General features: G+C 43.9%; 1 protein-coding gene across 13 annotated transcripts in view; it reads left to right on the top strand.

Moving 5' to 3' along the window:
* apbb2b (amyloid beta (A4) precursor protein-binding, family B, member 2b) overlaps window positions 1-19,244 on the top strand; it is a 407,406-nt gene that overhangs the window by 240,640 nt on the left and 147,522 nt on the right. For all 13 annotated transcript variants that reach the window (XM_038791334.1, XM_038791322.1, XM_038791325.1 and 10 more), the window contains 3 exons: window positions 1,091-1,150; window positions 7,436-7,521; window positions 7,630-7,690. In XM_038791334.1, the coding sequence (XP_038647262.1) occupies window positions 1,091-1,150; window positions 7,436-7,521; window positions 7,630-7,690 (207 nt within the window). The remainder of the gene's footprint in view (window positions 1-1,090; window positions 1,151-7,435; window positions 7,522-7,629; window positions 7,691-19,244) is intronic.

Consider the following 19,244-nt stretch of genomic DNA (forward strand, 5'->3'; position numbering starts at 1 on the left):
GTTTATGACCCATCAAGCACATTACTGATTACTATCTAACATGACATGTCTCCCTGTTGATTCAAGGACAGTTTGCTGCAGAAAACTATCCTGGAAACAAACAAGAAATTCAATACCTTTGTGACATTTACTGGTCAGCTTATCTCAATCCAAATGGAAGTTAAAATCTTCCATTAATTATATCCTGCCTATGTTATATGTATGTCTACTAAGAGAGGCATAAGAACAGATATTACTTCACAACTGCTAATGGGAGCCTATATACTTTATTCAGTAGAGTGTTATATTCTTTTCTATTTCTTAATTCTACCAAAAAAGTTCTTAATCTGTTTCTCAGACAGTTCAATGAGATGCTGCTATCAGAATGCCCTTTAAATTTTAAAGAGGTGTAGGCTTGCTTTAATTAGCAGTGGCCTTGCATGAACCTGGGTCCCCTGCTGAGCATGCAGCCACTCAGTGGTGTGTTGAGTGCTGGGCTGCAAGCAACAATTATGGCAGTGAGCAGACAGCACAACGCCCGAGTGCTGCCTGCATTACTTTCAAGGTGTGTGGTTTAATCATATATCGCAGCCCTTGTGCCTATTATTAGGCTTTATTGAATTTTTAGCCCAAATAATCACCAGGCATTATTCAAAGTACAGATTCTCCCAGCATCCTGGTGAACATTTCTTTCAACCAGCACCACCAAAAATTGATTAACTGGTAATTCTATCATTGCTGTTTTTGGTTCTTGCGGTCTACAACGTAACCGCCACATCTGCCTCTATAACAAAATTGCTTCACTTCACCGTGTGAAACACTGGGAGATGTTTCTAAGAGATGTAGTCAGGTGTATATGAATGCAAGTTTTTGTTCCTTTTCTTTTATTCGTAGTAAATTGCTCTGTTGTATGTATATGTTTAGTTTAGAGTTGGTTGCATGAGATTGTAAACATGGTAAGTTGTTAACCCCAAATCTTTTAAAATCTTTAATAGAAACGTTACTGTAGCATTTAGAAGCTGATCCACTAACTGCTTTACTGTGCTGACCTTGTCCTTTTTCTATTTTTATGTATATTTGTTTTTTCCTTTGTGATTAATTGTATATCTAGAAACCATGGACTGATTTTGCTGTACTGAATGGTGGAAAGATAAATAGTGACATTTGGAAGGCAAGTATTTTATGAAATATTAAGCAGCTCGCATATGTTATTAAAAGAAAACTATAATTCCAGTAGAATTTCATATCCAAATTAACCTGAGTATAGTTACTAACCAGCAGGTAAAGTAACCATTTGGCATAGCCCTGATGTGCTAACTAAATCAAAATACCAATGTGATACTTGCAAATTTTCAAACTTTTACTGAATTTAGGTGCATGGGGATGAAATAATGTGTGGTAGAAAAATACTTCAGTTTCTTTTGATTTATATAATGCAATCAACTGTTCATTTACACATTCAGTGTACATGCTGTGATGGCAGCTGTCACCTTGCTGTGCTTTGAATGGGCAAACAAGTTTTACCAATATTAGTGTCTTGTAACTTTTTCATGTGGCTTTCGCAACGAGGATTTGAAGAATTGTGACCATGTTAATTTGCAAAAAGTTTAACCCATTCTTTTTCCTGGATGTGTGCTGTGGCAAATGGTTCAAATAAAAAACGATTGGATACCAAAGTCTTATTACCGGTCGGTGTTTAAAATACGTTGACTGCTTTATGCGTGGAGGTTTCCCTGGAGCTTATATAAAATCAATTCGATAGATTGAAACTCCAGAAGAAAACAAAAAAGGTTTGTGCATGAGACAGTATAAAACATCTTCGGAGTAGCACAGTGCTTCACAGTGTTGCTTCACGCCTGGATCCCAGGTTCAGTTCCTCCCTTGGGTCACTGTCTGTGTGGAGTCTGCAAGTTCTCACCGTGTCTGCGTGGGCTTCCTCTTGGTGCTCAGTTTCCTCCCGCAATTCCCGAAAGACGTACTGTTAGGTAATTTGGACATTCGGAATTCTCCCTCAGTGTACCCGAACAAGAACCAGAGTGTGGCGACTATGGGCTTTTCACGGTAACTTCTCGCAGTGTTAATGTAAGCCTACTTATGACAATAACGATCATTAATTTTTTTAAAGTGTAAAGCAACTTGATGAAAGTAGGTTTTGTAAGTAGCTAACTTATGTTTACGATCCTAAGTTGCAAACAATAGTTACGATAATTTTTGTCTGTTGTATACTAACATGGAGTGATTCTCTCCAAAGAGAACAAAGTCCTCAAGCGAGCACATTTAGCCAGCTGTATCCTGGCACTCGCAGTGCTGAGAGACACATGCTATTCAACGCGACTCATGTTGAATCAGGGGCCTAAATGGGTAACGTGCGGCCGAGGTCACATACGGCCCCGCTTTATACAGTGGGGAGCGCTGGTCGCTCATTGTAGTGAGAGAAAATTGTGTCCTGATTTCCACGGCCACCGAAACAATCCCTGACTCTCTTTTTCCCCCCCCCCCACCCCGCCCAGCCCAAATGCAATATGATAGGGTCCCCCCCTCCCCGCACCCCCAACACCCACACAGTGCCCAGCCTGAATGCTGTGCAAAACATGCAACCTGGGTACCTTGACAATACCAAGTTGGCACCCTGGCAGTGTCCATGCAAGCTGGCAGTACCACCTGGTCATCATGGCAGTGCCAGGCTGGCACCCAGGTGGCACTGTCAGTCTGGCACAGCCAGAGTACCCAGCATTGCCAGGTCACCACCCTGCCCAAAGGGCATGCAGATGGGGGCCTCTGATCCCCTAGGAGAACCCCACAAATGCCGCTCCATTTGGTTATCGTCTGTGGGGAGCAGTGTTGAAGGGAGCTCATCCGACGTCTCTTGAGGCGAATTGGGTGAATCCGTTGGATCTCGCAAGGCGTTGCGAGCCAGGTAGATCCCGGGAGTGGGATCTCCCGGCTTTCAACCGCCACTCTGCGGCACAGCGAGCTGTTTTTTGGGCGCAGTGTTGCCATTGGATTCGAGCATTTCAAATTCTATACAGTAACAGGTAATGCAGATTGCAAGGAACCATAGAATTCCTATAATGCAGAAGGAGGCCATTCGGCCCATCGGGTATCATTGACCCTCTGAAAGAGCACCATAACCTAGGCCCACTCCTCCGCCCTATCCCCATAACCCCACCTACTCTGTGCATCTTTGGACACGAAAGGAGCAATTTACTATGGCCAATCCAACTACCCTGTAGAGAAGAAACTGGAACACCCGAAGGAAACCCATGCAGACCCTGGGTGAGGGGAAACTCTACGCAGTCAGCCAAGGCTGGAATTGAACCCAGGTCCCTGGTGCTGTGAGGCAGCAGTGCTAACCACTGTGCAACCGTGCTGCCCTGAGAGGCTATCTCATGAGTACAAACCTAAATTGTTATCACTTTCTGAAACAGTTTCCAAAACAAAATGCCCTGTATTGTTTATTAACATTCAGACTAACTGGGGAATTAATGAATAGTAATAAATGTTGATTTTCTCTTTCTGGTTGCAGGACTCCACTTTTTATTTTTCCAGAGTTGCTAACACATTGTTCCAATACACTGCAATCTTTACATCTTCCTTTCATAATCATGGTGTTAAAATCATTTCTTTCTACTGTAACTAATTCTTTGCCATGGCATTAGAACTGGAAATTGTTCACTCTTTCCTTTACTAGGTTCTATAGTCTTTGGATTTTAAAATATAACTTTCGTACATTGCTGTTTTCTTGGTTTGGTTCAATTTTTTTGTGGTTCTTTCTTTGTTCCTTGTTTTGGTTTTTCAATAAGAATAAAGGAAACAATCAAAACAGCTTACCCAGCAAAATACATTTTGAATGTAAGTTATAAAGTTTGAATGTAAGTTTGGAGCAAAATGGGAAAATTAGGATTTTACTGTCCATTTTACTTTTCTGCATTTTGACATTTAGTAGTCATTGAACATATATTTTGTTGACACGACGCTGTGGAAACAGACATTGCTACAGTGAGTCTTTTACATACTGTGAAATGGTGCTAAGCACATGGGAGTTAGGATGCCTGTTGGGTTTGGGAGTATTTCTGTTTCTACTGTATCAGGAATTAGAGAGGATACGCTAAATTCTGCAGAGTGCACAGTGCGGATTTCTAGTTACTCAAAACTCCGTCTGAACTGAAACAGTTGGTAAAATATAAAGGTTAGTGTCTTGATAAATATTTTTAAGCTTCCTTCCATTTTTGAAGAGGTTAGTTTTATATTGATTAAATGAGTGGTTTGGATAAAACAGGAGCATTCAATTTCCTAAAGATGTCCTGGTATCATCCAATCCCTAAAATGCTAAGATTTGTGATACTGCATCTAGTTTCATATATTATGGGGAATTGTGCCAAAGTTAACATTTCGTCCGCAAATTACACATGATTTATGCCACTGATCCCGGAAATTCGATCCAACCAGTACACGGCAGTGTTTATGCTCTACTCGAGCCTCTTTGTATCTTCTCTTCATCCAAATCTATCTTTGCAATCATCTATTCCCCTTTCCCTCATATGCTTTTCCCCTGAAATGCATCTGTACGATTTGCTTGAACACTTCCTATGATCGCGAGCTCCACATTCCAACCACTTTTTGGGTAAAGAACTTTTCTCTGTATTTCATTTTTTTTTGGGTGATTATCTTATATTCATAGTGTCTATTTGTGCTTTACCCTACAAGTGGAAACAGTCTATCGATCAAAACCTTTCGTAATTTTGAAATGTCTTTTATAGGTCACCCTTCAGCTGCCTTTTTTCAAAAGAAATGAGACTTGACCTTTCGATTCTTTCCTGATAGGTATACCCATATATTTCAGATATCAACCTCGTAAATCTTCTCGCCACTCTCTCTAGTGTCGCTATGACAACTAGAACTGTATGCAGTACTCTGTGTGATCTACCCAGGGTTCGATACAGGTTTAATATACCTTTCCCATTTTATAATTCTATCCTTCTAGAGATTAAGGATAATGCTTTGCATTTTTTCAGTGGCCTTGCTTATCTGTGGTGCAACTTTTAATGATTGATGTATTTGTGCTCCAGGATACCTTTGTTCCTTAGAGCCCTGATAGCACAGTCGATAAGACCACTAGATCTTAACCTTGAGGGTCCAGTCCCTGGCTAGATGTTGCTTTTGGCTCAAGCTGTTAACTCTCAAGGAAATGACAAAAATCGAGTACTATCTGATGAATTCAAGGCGAATGGAAGCGACAGCCGTTCTGTCAACTTTCAAAAAAACACATCTAGCCTTGTATCTTCTAAGTAATACGTTACCTCCCTGTTCTTCCGACCAAAATGTCATATCTCACATCTATCTTTTTTGAACTTCACTTACCAATTGTGTGCCCATTCAGCAAATTAATAATTTCCTCCTGCAATTTTTTGCAATTCTCCTCAGTGTTGATTATCCCCCAGTCTGGTGTCATTGGCAAACTAAGAAATTGCATTTTTGATTCCAAAGTCCAACTGTTATGTAAATTGTGAGCAGCAGTGGTCGCAACACTGATCCTTGTGGAACACATCTTCCCACCATTTGCTGTGCTGAATGCTACAATTCACTTCCATTCTCTGCCATTTGTCTTGAAGCCAACCAGCAATCTCTTCTACCACCTGTCCCCTGACACATTCTCTGACCTCATTAGGCTGTGTGAGGCATCTTACTGAGAAACCTTTGAAAATCCAGATAAATTGCATTTACTGCTTTACCGCTGTCATTTCTCTCTCTCTCTCTCTCTGACCTCCTTCAAAAACCTCAAGCAGGATGTTCTCTTTTGAAACCCATGCTGACTATTCATTTATATTTCTATTTTCTAGATGTTCTTCTATTCCCTCCTTTAGAAGAGATTCCATTATTTTTATCACCACTAATGTTAAGCTGACTGGCCTATCACTCCGGAGACATACTCTGTCCCCCTTATTAAATTTAGGAATTAAATTATCCATCTGCTAGTCCTCCGCCAAATATTAGTTCTAATGCCTCTCCTTTCTCTTCTCTACATTATTTCAGATTTGTAGTTGCAGTCCATCTGTACTAAGGGCTTTGTCCTGTTTGAGTTTGTTTAGTCTGTTCAATATATTCCCCTTTTTTATTTTAATGCACTTACCAAATTGCTCATCTCATCATTCAATGCCATATCTACCTGTTCTATTTCCCTGGTAAATACCCAAAGTGAAATAGTAGTTTAATATTTTTTGCCATTTCTGTCATTACTCACGGTATTATCGTGTCTATCCATTTGCCATCACAACCTTCCTATTTTATTATTGGGCCTGTAAAGTATTTTACTATTTTGTATTATATTCCTGGATAATTCAATTTCATAGTTCCTCTTTGCCTTCCTACTTAAGTTTTAACTTCCCACCTGATCTCTCAACGTATTCTCTTATCCTGCACTCCTCTGCTGTCTAGGCACTTTAATCAATGCCTTTTTCCTCACCCTCAATTGTTCAGAATTAATCTTTACACTGATGTACTTGGTCTGGAAAAAAAACACAATCTGTCTCAGCAGGGTGAATTAACTAGAGCGGAGGAAAAATATCCCAACTGCATCTGTGTGAATTGTTTTGTTTCACGCATTTTTCAGCCTTGGGGCCTCCCCGATTGAGATTTGCCAATTAATGCCAAAGTTATGAGCAGCCTTGTCTCAGAGATTCATTACCACTGGAAGCTGGTTTAATTTGTTAATTCTCCATTTGGCGCTCTTATGTGACTTGTGAAAACCGCATAACCAACTTTTCATTGAGTTGGGAACTTTTAAAAATAAATTTAAGGTATCCAATTCTTTTTTTATCCCAATTAAGGGACAATTTAGCGTGCCAATCCACCTACCTATACCTGCACATCTTTGGGTTTTGGGGGTGAGACATTGGGAGAATGTGTAAACTCCACACGGCAGTGACCCGGGGCTGGTAAGAGAATATAGTAAGATTTGCAACAGGGTAACATTGTGGGTTTATTAGACTATCTTTTCATCACTGTGATTCAGATTGGAATTCAATTCCTACCCTTGTTACAGTTGAAGGTCTCCTATCATTGCTGATTATAAGGCTGTGTTTGATGAGGATGTAACCATGTAACCCAGCAACCATGAGCCCACAGCATAAAACTCACTATTATTTGACCCTAAATTAGCAATCTCATTCAGAGGCCAGAAGGATGGCTGATGTGATAAGCAGAAAAATTTGTTCCTGGTTCAGTAGGAGGAGCCATTCTCAAGTTTGTACCTTTTCGATACGTGCTGTGCCTGCTAGTTCTTGATGCTGACTTTGAATATCAAAATTGTAATAAGGGTTCCATTCCCCAATATTAATACCTTTTCTTGGTGAGTGTAACTGACTCCGAAATTTAAAAAATATGGTCACAGTTTTTAAATGGCCCAGAGTTTTATTTAATTTTTCGTTAAAGTTAAGACCGAATTCTCTTGTTACAGGATCTCCATGCTGCCTCTGTGAATCCAGACCCAAGTCTGAAAGAGTTCGAGGGAGCAACTCTGCGCTATGCTTCTCTAAAATTGAGGTAAAGAACAATATTCAATTATTAGCTTAAGGAAATTTACAATGCATTGATATCTTCCTTTTGCATTGTTTTTTGTTTGAATACTGATGCTTCCAATTGCCTCCACAGAACAGTACCACAGTCCGAGGAAGATGGTTCCTGTACTATCAACAGTGACCCAGAGGCAAAGGTCAGTGGGTTCGAGCCATTTTTGAACTGAGTTTTGACATCAATCTTTGTGCAAATTAATTCTTTGACAGGACAATTATTGTGTGAAATATTTTGTTTATTGGGCAACTATGTTCTATATTTAATTCACTACTATTACACAACGTAGGGATTGCTGTTATTCACTGTTGATGTGTGCAACAAATAAAGTTCTTCAGTATTCAGTTGCCTACTAATGGTTTAATGGGCTGTAACATGAGATGACCACCTCTAATTTCATTCAAAAACTCGGAAAAGTTGTAAAACTAAGAGGAATGATGGTGGATTTCAGGGTTCAGTACAATTCAACCTGTTATCCGGAATACCCCTTTAATCCTCTTTTAACACCGGAGTAAGTATTAAGAGCTGAGATTCAAAAAGTTAATTTTCACCAATTAGACATTCCCCCCTGATATGGACCTGCTCCGATCTTCAGCTATTTTAAAAATGTGGCTTTGAGTTTGAATAGAAATTCTAGAGCCAATCTCCAGAGTTAATGAATCACGTGATATTAAGAAGTAGATATGTTCGACACAGTGGAGGAAGGCGCAGGGAGCGGTCTATGAGTATGGAGAGAAGGCGAGCAGGATGCTGGCGCATCAGCTTCGTAAGCGGGACGCGGCTAGGGAGATTGGTGGAGTCAAGGATAGAGATGGGAATGTGATGCGGCAGAGGTCAATGAGGTCTTTTGGGACTTTTATAGGGAACTGTACTAGTCGGAGCCGCCGGCGGTAGGAGGGGGAATGGAGAGTTTTTTGGACAGGCTGTGATTTCCAAGGGTGCAGGAGGAGCAGTGGAGGGACTGGGGGCGCCGATCGAGTTGGAGGAGCTGGTCAGTGGGATTGGCCACATGCAGTCGGGGAAGGCGCCGGGACCGGATGGGTTCCCGTTTGAATTTTATAAGAAATACGCGGACCTGCTGGGCCCCCTGTTGGTTAGGACCTTCAACGAGGCATGGGAGGGGGGGTGTTTTGCCCCCGACGATGTCCCGGGTGCTGATTCCCTGATCCTGAAGCGTGATAAGGACCCCTTGCAGTGCGGATCATACAGGCCGATTTCACTGCTGAATGAAGACGCCAGGTTACTGGCGAAGATCTTGGCCACTAGAATATAGGACTGGGTGCCGGGGGTGATACATGAAGATCAGACGGGTTTTGTGAAGGGGAGGCAGCTGAACACTAACGTGCGAAGGCTGCTAAATGTGATAATGATGCCGGCAGCAGAAGGAGAGGCGGAGATTGTGGTGGCATTGGATGCGGAGAAGGCCTTTGACAGGGTTGAGTGGGGGTACTTGTGGGAGGTGTTGGAGAGGTTCGGGTTTGGGGTGGGATTTATTAAATGGGTGAGGTTGCTGTACGAGGCCCCGATGGCGAGTGTAGCGACAAATGGGAGGAGGTCCGTGTACTTCAGGCTCCACCGTGGGACGAATGCCGGAGGTGATGGAGATTCTTGCTGAGTTCGGGAGTTTCTCGGGCTATAAATTGAAGCTGGGCAAGAGTGAGCTGTTTGTTGTACACCCGGGAGATCAGGAGGAGGGGATTGGTAGGCTCCCGCTAAAGAGGGCAGTGAGGAGTTTTGGGTACCTGGCGGTTCAGGTGGCTAGGAGCTGGGGGACTCTGCACAAGCTCAATTTTACTAGGTTGGTGGAGCAGATGGGGGAGGAATTTAAAAGGTGGGACATGCTGCCATTGTCGTTGGCGGGTAGAGTACAGTCCATTAAAATGACGGTGCTCCCGAGGTTTTTGTTTTTGTTTCAGTGCCTCCCCATTTTCATTCCAAGGGCCTTTTTTAGGAGGGTGAACAGCAGCATTCTGGGATTTGTTTGTCCCAAATTCCTGGACTCTGAGGGTAAGGAGGGTCTTTTTGGAGCGGGGCAGGGATAGAGGGGGGCTGGCGCTGCCCAACCTCTCTGGGTACTATTGGGTGGCTAACGTCTCGATGGTACGTAAGTGGGTAATGGATGGGTAAGTGGGTAATGCATGGAAACGGATGGAGATGGCGTCCTGTGGAGGCATGAGCCTTAAGGCACTGGTAACGGCGTCGCTGGCGCTCCCTCCAACGAGGTACACTACGAGCCCGGTGGTGGCGGCAACCCTCAAAATTGGGCGGCAGTGGAGGTGACACGGGGGAAGTGGGGGGCTCGGTGGAGGCCCCGCTGCGGGGGAACCACCGGTTTATCCAGGGAACATGGATGGCGGGTTCCTGGGGTGGCACAGGGCGGGCATTAGGAAGTTGGGAGACCTGTTCATTGACGGGAGGTTCGCGAGCCTTGGTGAACTGGAGGAGAAGTTTGAGCTCCCCCTGGGGAACATGTTCAGGTACCTTCAGGTCAAGGCGTTTGCTTGGCGGCAGGTGGAGGGGTTCCCTTTGCTGCCCCCGCGGGGGGGTAAGGAATAGGGTGCTTTCAGGGGTGTGGGCCGGGGATGGGAAGGTGTCTGACATCTACCAGGTAATGCAGGAGGTGGGGGAGGCGTCGGTAGAGGAGCCGAAGGCTAAGTGGAAGGTGGGCCTGGGGGAGCAGATTGAGGAGGGGACATGGGCGGACGTCCTGGAGAGGGTGAACTCCTCCTCTTCATGTGTGAGGCTTAGTCTCATCCAGATCAAGGTGCTGCACAGGGCCCACATGTCCGGATCTAGGATGAGTAGGTTCTTTGGGGGCGAAGACAGGTGTGTCAGGTGTTCGGGGAGTCCAGCGAACCATGCCCATATGCTCTGGGCATGCCTGGCACTGGAGGAGTTCTGGAAGGGGGTAGCGAGGACGGTGTCGAGGGTGGTAGGATCCAGGGTCAAGCCAGGCTGGGGACTCGCGATATTTGGGGTTGGGGTGGAGCAGGGAGTGCAGGAGGCGAAAGAGGCCGAGGTTTTGGCCTTTGCGTCCCTAGTAGCCCGGCGGAGGATCTTGCTGCAGTGGAAAGATGCGATACCTCCGAGCGTGGAGGCCTGGATTAATGACATGGCGTGATTCATTCAGCTGGAGAGGGTCAAATTCGCCCTGAGTGGGTCGGTACAAGGGTTCTTTAGGAGGTGGCAGCCTTTCCTCGACTTTCTGGCTCAACGATGGTAGATGTCAGCAGCAGCAACCCGGGGGGAAGGGGGGGTGGGATTTTGGGGGATAGTGTTTAAGTTAATTTGCTTATTGTTAATTTATTTTGCTGTTTATTGGGTTTGGGGGGGGGGGGGGGGGGGGTTTGTTATGTGCGTTGTTACGGGTGCCGGGGGATGTTTATTATTATTGTTATTATTGTTCTGTTGGTATATATTTTTCAAAAAATTCCAATAAAAATTATTTTTTTTAAAAAGAAGTAGATATGTTCCATTGATATTTGGCACATGGCTATATTAATGCCTATTCTTAGGGAATAACCATACAAAGACAATGCACTCTAGGAATATTTTGTTTTGCACTCCAGATGGATAAATTATTGAAGAATTGTATTGTTAAATAGTCAGATGAATAGTCATTTACCCTGAATAAGGGCACATGCACACATAAGAAATCTAACGCTGTGCAAAACGGGATTAAATGATATCCTATCAAATATTTTATCTTCTCTCACTTCTTCAAAAACAATTTATAAGTTTGAAAAGAGCACAACTTGTCTTTTACAAACCTATGGCGACTCGCTCAGATTAGCTCGGTGTTCTTCAAACTTTATTTCCGGGGACCCATTTTCACCAACCTGCCAACCTTCGGGACCCACGCCAGCCAACCTTCGGGACCCAACCCAGCTGACCTTTGCGACACACGCCAGCGGACCTGCGTGACCCATCATTTTGTTTGCTGCTGACACAAATGGAGGAAATGGTTTTGGGCCCCTTTGGCCCTCGTACACGCTCCTCCAATGGAACCTGTTGGATGAAGGTGAAGCCTTCTGGTGTCGGATTTATTATTGGGTGTGTTGTGATAATATTCTGGCTGCTTTCACTGGTTGTAATTTTTTTGAAATAAATTGGTGACTTGAACTAGTAAAAAAAAAAGAAAAAGATAATATTGTGGAGGTGAATGCTGAGACCCAGGCTATTAGAATAGATGGCATTGAGGTGCGTAGGGAAGAAGTGTTGGCAATTCTGGACAAGGTGAAAATAGATAAGTCGCCGGGGCCGGATGGGATTTATCCTAGGATTCTCTGGGAAGCCAGGGAAGAGATTGCTGAGCCTTTGGCTTTGATTTTTAGGTCATCATTGGCTACAGGAATAGTGCCAGAGGACTGGAGGATAGCAAATGTGGTCCCTTTGTTCAAGAAGGGGAGTAGAGATAACCCCGGTAACTATAGGCCGGTGAGCCTAACGTCTGTGGTGGGTAAAGTCTTGGAGAGGATTATAAAAGATACGATTTATAATCATCTAGATAGGAATAATATGATTAGGGACAGTCAGCATGGTTTTGTGAAGGGTAGGTCATGCCTCACAAACCTTATCGAGTTCTTTGAGAAGGTGACTGAACAGGTAGACGAGGGTAGAGCAGTTGATGTGGTGTATATGGATTTCAGTAAAGCGTTTGATAAGGTTCCCCACGGTCGGCTATTGCAGAAAATACGGAGGCTGGGGATTGAGGGCGATTTAGAGATGTGGATCAGAAATTGGCTAGTTGAAAGAAGACAGAGAGTGGTAGTTGATGGGAAATGTTCAGAATGGAGTTCAGTTACAAGTGGCGTACCACAAGGATCTGTTCTGGGGCCGTTGCTGTTTGTCATTTTTATAAATGACCTAGAGGAGGGCGCAGAAGGATGGGTGAGTAAATTTGCAGACGACACTAAAGTCGGTGGAGTTGTAGACAGTGCGGAAGGATGTTGCAGGTTACAGAGGGACATAGATAAGCTGCAGAGCTGGGCTGAGAGGTGGCAAATGGAGTTTAATGTGGAGAAGTGTAAGGTGATTCACTTTGGAAAGAAGAACAGAAATGCGGAATATTTGGCTAATGGTACAATTCTTGGTAGTGTGGATGAGCAGAGGGATCTCGGTGTCCATGTACATAGATCCCTGAAAGTTGCCACCCAGGTTGATAGGGTTGTGAAGAAGGCCTATGGTGTGTTGGCCTTTATTGGTAGAGGGATTGAGTTCCGGAGCCATGAGGTCATGTTGCAGTTGTACAAAACTCTAGTACGGCCGCATTTGGAGTATTGCGTACAGTTCTGGTCGCCTCATTATAGGAAGGACGTGGAAGCTTTGGAACGGGTGCAGAGGAGATTTACCAGGATGTTGCCTGGTATGGAGGGAAAATCTTATGAGGAAAGGCTGATGGACTTGAGGTTGTTTTCGTTAGAGAGAAGAAGGTTAAGAGGTGACTTAATAGAGGCATACAAAATGATCAGAGGGTTAGATAGGGTGGACAGCGAGAGCCTTCTCCCGTGGATGGAGGTGGCTAGCACGAGGGGACATAGCCTTAAATTGAGGGGTAATAGATATAGGACAGAGGTCAGAGGTGGGTTTTTTACGCAAAGAGTGGTGAGGCCGTGGAATGCCCTACCTGCAACAGTAGTGCACACGCCAACATTGAGGGCATTTAAAAATTTATTGGATAAGCATATGGATGATCAGGGCATAGTGTAGGTTAGATGGCCTTTAGATTTTTTCCATGTCGGTGCAACATCGAGGGCCGAAGGGCCTGTACTGCGCTGTATCGTTCTATGTTCTATGTTCTATGAGTCTCCATCTGTCCAAAGTTCTGGATTTTTTTCATGTAAATAAATCCCCCCCGAACTAGTAAAAAAAAAATTTTTTAAATGAGTAAAATAAATGAAAAAAATGAATAAAACACCCCTGAACTTGTAAAACAAAAAATTAAGTAAATAAAATAAATGAAAAAAAAAATTAATTAAATGAATAAATTAATAAAAACCATTACAGAACTTGTAAAACAAAAAGCTGCAACCGTTTTTAAAAAATAGCGGCCGCACTGCGCATGCATGCCCGATTATCGTCGCATTTGCGCATGCACGCCGATCATCGTGCGCGCAGGCGCAATGCGGGCAAATTTTTTTTTAAAACAAGTTCGCGGCCACTTGCAGCCGGCGCTATGAAAAGCCGGCTGCTGCACGGGGATTTGCACGATTGAGAGCGCCGCGGACAATGGCTCCGCGACCCTCACACCTGCCCGCGACCCACCCGCGGGTCGCACCCCCAACTTTGAAGAACACTGGATTAGCTAAGGTACCTTTAAGTTCTTACTTCAGACTTTTTGGAATTCAGTTAATATGAATTGACCTATAATTTTCCAGCCATTTCTAGTATTAATGCCATTAACAATTAATGCCATTTCAAGTGGTGTTTGCAGTCCAATTGTATGCAATTTTCCACTTCTTGCTATTTGGTATGAGACAGCACAAGAATCTTTAAGTGCTATGGTAGGAGAAGCAGTGTTCTTCATTAACCTTACCTTTCCCTTTATGCTGTAGAGATTTTGATTGCTCAAAGATGAACTGCAGATTTATTCAAAGACGTTTGGTCTCCAAATGGCACTTGGTATAGCATGAAACAAAGCACACTAAAGAACAAGTTTAGCATAAAGATCATATTATGGAATTGTAAATGAGAATTCCAAGTCAAAGTTAAAAGGATCATATTTAATTTTCTTCTGTTTGGCTTGACTTATTCCAAACCCAGGATTGATATTGGTATGATCTCCATCGAGAGCAACAACTAAATTTGAACTTCCAGTTCATAGCTGAACGAATGACATGACCAGATGTTACATTTAAAAACTTTGATGTAACAAGACACTGATGACGTTATTCTTTGTAAGCAACTTGCCCTTTGAGCCGCACAACGGCGCATTTCTTTTTTCAAGTAGCACAACTAAGACAAGACTTTGTAGATAATAGACTTATCAGTGATAGGCAGCATGGTTTTGTGCAGGGAAGGTCATGTCTTACAAACCTAATAGAATTCTTTGAGGAAGTGACAAAGTTAATTGATGAGGGAAGGGCTGTAGATGTCCATAGCTGTCTCTCTGGATTGGATCTTGCAGACTAAACTTGTTAAGTTTTCAGGGATATTTTAGACCCATCCCCTCTCAAAGACCATCTCCATGGCAACGCGAAACACATGTAGGCAGCTGGTTTAGCACAGTGGACTAAATAGCTGACTTGCAACGCAGAACGATGCCAGCCGCACGGGTTCAATTCCCATACCGGCCTTCCCGACAGGCGCAGGAATGTGGCGACTAGGGGCTTTTCACAGGAACTTCATTGAAGCCTACTTGTAGACAATAGCTATTATTATTATTATCCTTTTATCCAGGTACAAATACCGATTATTCTAGTGGCTGCAACTCTCTTTTATCCAGAGATAAATGAACAGTTTAATGCACAACTGTTTATAGCCCAACATTCTCAATACTTCTCTGAAAAGTTAGAGACTTGTAGTCTATCTACTGTTAGCACACTGGCTGCTGTCATTTTATCAAAGTGTAAACACCTTGCACCTTCCCAGTAAAATTATTTGGGCTACCTTTAATTTCTTAACAGTTAGAGCATCCAGACTTGCTGTCAGGCAGACTTTAGAATAGGTTACATGACCCCCTTCATTATGCTAAGTTAGACACAATTCCTAACACAACAATCTTATAAACCTCGTAATTGTAACAATATCTTCAACTTCATAGTTTTATAAATCTTTATTAGTGTCACAAGTAGGCTTACATTAACACTGCAATGAAGTTACTGTGGAAATCCCCTAGTCGCCACACTTCGGCGCATGTCCGGGTACGCTGAGGGAGAATCTAGAATGTCCAATTCACCTAACAAACAAGTCTTTCGGGACTTGTGGGAGGAAACCCACGCAGACACTGGGAGAATGTGCAGACTCCACACAGACAGTGACCCAGGCCGGGAATCGAATCCAGGACCCTGGCACTGAGAAAAAAACTGTGCTAACCACTGTGCTACCGTGCTGCTTCCATTTTTTCCACATTTAACAAGAACTAAATGTCATGTTTGAATGGCTGACATAGCATGAACATATTGGTCAATAATGCTTTGGAGTATGCAAGTAATTTAAGGAGCAAAGCTAATATGTTTCAAATAAATCTGATCCGGAAGTTGGGCAATATCATGACTTGGCCCAGTTCACCTCAGCTCTGCAATTTTCTGAGGGATGGCATTTCAGGGATGTCTTTGAGTGTTTCTGGTCTATTGCAGGAAATCCATGATTAGTAGCTTTGATGAGTTTCAAAGTGGCATCAGCACTTCAAATGAAAGCAGTACAGGGCCGGTTTTTGGGCTCCAGTTTTCTTAAGGTCTGAACATCTCTGGCAAGGCCAGCATTTGTTTCACATCCCTCATCATCCTTTAGAGTGGTGTTTTGCTTTAAATTCTTTCATGAAATGTGGCTGTCATTGGCTAGGGCAGTATTCATTGCCCATCCCAAATTACCCTTGTGAAGGTGGTGATGAGCTGCCTTCCTGAGCCACTGCAGGCCATGTGGTGCCGGAATACCCACTGTGCTATTAAGAAGGACATTGCAGGATTTTGGTCCAGCAATAGTAAGAGATGGCAATATAGTTCCAGGATGGTGTGTGGCTTGGAGAGGGATTTTCAGATGATGGTGTTCACATACATCTGGTGCTGTTGCACTTCTAGGTGGTAGAGGTTGTGGGTTTGGAAGTTGCTATCAAAGCAGCTTTGGTGAGTGACTGCAGTGCATCTTTATAGATGGTTCACTCTGCTGTCACTGTTATTTGGTAGTGGAGTGAGTGAATGTTAAAGTGGTAGATAGGGTGCCAATCAAGTGGGCTGCTTTGCCCTAAATGGTGTCAAGCATCTAGAGTGCTATTGGAGCTGCGCTCATCCAGGCCAGCGGAGAGTATTTCATCACCTTTTTCTTGTAGTTGGTGGGCAGACTTTGAAAAGGCAAGCGGTGAGTTACCCTCTACAGAATTCCCTGTTTCCGACCTGCACTTGGCACCACGGTATTAATATGGCTAACCCTGTTCAGTTTACCATCTCCTGGATATTGATAGAGGATTGAGCAAAGGTTACAGATTATGGTTGTATATAAATGGTGATGGCCTACAGCACCTCGTGGATGCCCAGTTTTGAGTTGCTAGATCGTCTCAAGGTATATCCCATTTAGTACAGTGGTAGTGCTACATAACATGATGCTGGTGTCCTCAATGTGAAGATGAGATTTTTCCTCCACAGGGATTGTGCAGTGGTCAATACTGTCATGGGCATGCGGGAGGTAGATTAGTGAGGATGAGATCAAGGAGGTTTTTCCCTCTTGTTTGTTCCCTCACCATCTGCCGCAGTCCCAAACTAGCAGCCATGTCTTTTAGGGTCAGTCCTGATGCTCCTGAGCCACTCTTGGTGATGGACATTGAAGTCCTCACCTAGATTACTGCACCCATGCCACCCTCCATGCTCTGTGGTTCTGAGGGTTACTGATTCAACAGCGGGGGAAGGTGTCGGTAGGTGGCAATCAGCAGGCTACCATAACCATATTTGAACTGATGCCATGAGACTTCATAGGATCCAGAGTTGATGTTGAGAATTCCAGGGCAACTCCCTCCCAATGGTATATCAATGTACTGCCCCACCGCCTTTGTTCGCTCTGTCCGGTCAGTGGGAATGGTGATGATGATATTTGAGACATTTTCTGTGAGGTATGATTCAATGAGTATGACTGTCAGGCTGTTCCTTGACCAATCTATGTGGCAGCTCTCCTAATTTTGGCACAAGCTGCCAGATTTTTAACAAGGAGGACTTTGTAGCGTTGAGAGGACATTCTATATCAATGTTGGGTGAGCTGTCCTGTTTCATTTCCGTTTGTAGATTTTGTAGCAGTTTTGATAATGGTGTGGCAGGCAATTTCAGAGGGCATTTAAGAGTCTGCCATTGCTGTGGGTCCGGAATCACATGCCTAAAGGAAATTAGTGAACCAGATGGGTTTTTATAACAATCAACATGATCACTATTGCCAAGACTAGCTTTTTAATTCCAAATTTATTAACTGGATTTAGATCTCACCAGCTGGTGGGATTCGAACCTTTGTCTCCAGAATATTATCTTGGGCCTCTGGGTTACTAGTCCGGCGGTGAGCTGCCATCTTGAACCACTGAAGCCAATCTAGTGTAGATGCACCCATGGGGCTGATAGGAAGGGTGTTGCAACTTTTTGACTTTGCAACTCTTGAAGGAACGGCGTCTACATAGTTGAGTCAGGCTGGAATGTCACTCGAAGAGAAACTTGCTGGTGGTTGTATTCCTTGTCTACAGCCCTGTCCTCATAGACGGTCGAGTTTGTGGGTATGGAATGTGCTCTCAAAGGAGCCTTGACAATTTGCTACAGGGCATCTTGTATATGGTACACTCTGCTGACACTGCACTGTTGATGGAGGGGGTGAATGTATAAGATGGTGGACGGGATAGGGATGGTGAGGAAATTAGGGATTCGCGAGAAGTCCTGTTTCAGATCCAGTGCAGAGAAGGATCAGATTCAGGACATGCAAATAGAGTTCCATGAGTTATCATAGAATTTACAGTGCAGAAGGAGGCCATTCGGCCCATCGAGTCTGCACCGGCTCCTGGAAAGAGCACCGGCTCCTGGAAAGAGCACCCGACCCAAGGTCAACACCTCCACCCTATCCCCATAACCCAGTAACCCCACCCAACACTAAGGGCAATTTATCATGGCCAATCCACCTAACCTGCACATCATTGGACTGTGGGAGGAAACCGGAGCACCCGGAGGAAACCCACGCACACACGGGGAGGATGTGCAGACTCCGCACAGACAGTGACCCAAGCCGGAATCAAACCTGGGACCCTGGAGCTGTGAAGCAATTGTTCTATCCACAATGCTATCGTGCTGCCCCGAGTTTAATGCAGGATTTCTGCATTACCTTTACTTTTACATCCAGCTATTTATCTGACTCAAAATTGTTTGAGCAATCGGATGCGAAGTATAAATCATTAAACCATCAGTTTTCCAATGGTATCCTTAAAATCCATTGGTTTTAGCCACATTCCTTACATTATCCCCTTGGCCCTTAACTCTATCCCTCTCCCAGGCAGCAGCATGAGGCTGATCCAAGCTGGCCACAACTTTGATGTTATATTTGACACTTGAGATGAGCTTCAAACCACTTGCCCGGTCCATGACCCCGCGATGACCTATTTCTATCTCTATATTATCACCTGACTCTGCCCCTGTATCAGCTCACCTGCTCCTGAAACTCTATCAGTGGTTTTGTCACCTTCGGAAATGCCAACTGTGTTCTGCTGGGCAGATTTACATCTTCCACTCACTGTAAAATCGAGCACATCTAAAACTCTACTGCTCTATCTGAACTCACACTCCAGTCCCATTCACCCATTACCCTAGTGATTGCAGAACTGCATTGGCTTCTGCTGCAGCAATAGCGTGATTTTAAAATTCTCATCCTTGTTTTCAATTGCCTCTATAACCCCGTTTCTCTAACTTTGTAACCACCTCAGCTCCACCGCCCTCTGAGATCTCTGGGTTCTTTCAATTCTGGCCTTTTGTGCACATCTTTTTTCAGCAATTCCACTATTTCAACTGTCTAGACACTAAAATCTG

Source organism: Scyliorhinus canicula, chromosome 3 (assembly GCF_902713615.1).
Source record: "Scyliorhinus canicula chromosome 3, sScyCan1.1, whole genome shotgun sequence".
Taxonomy (NCBI): domain Eukaryota; kingdom Metazoa; phylum Chordata; class Chondrichthyes; order Carcharhiniformes; family Scyliorhinidae; genus Scyliorhinus; species Scyliorhinus canicula.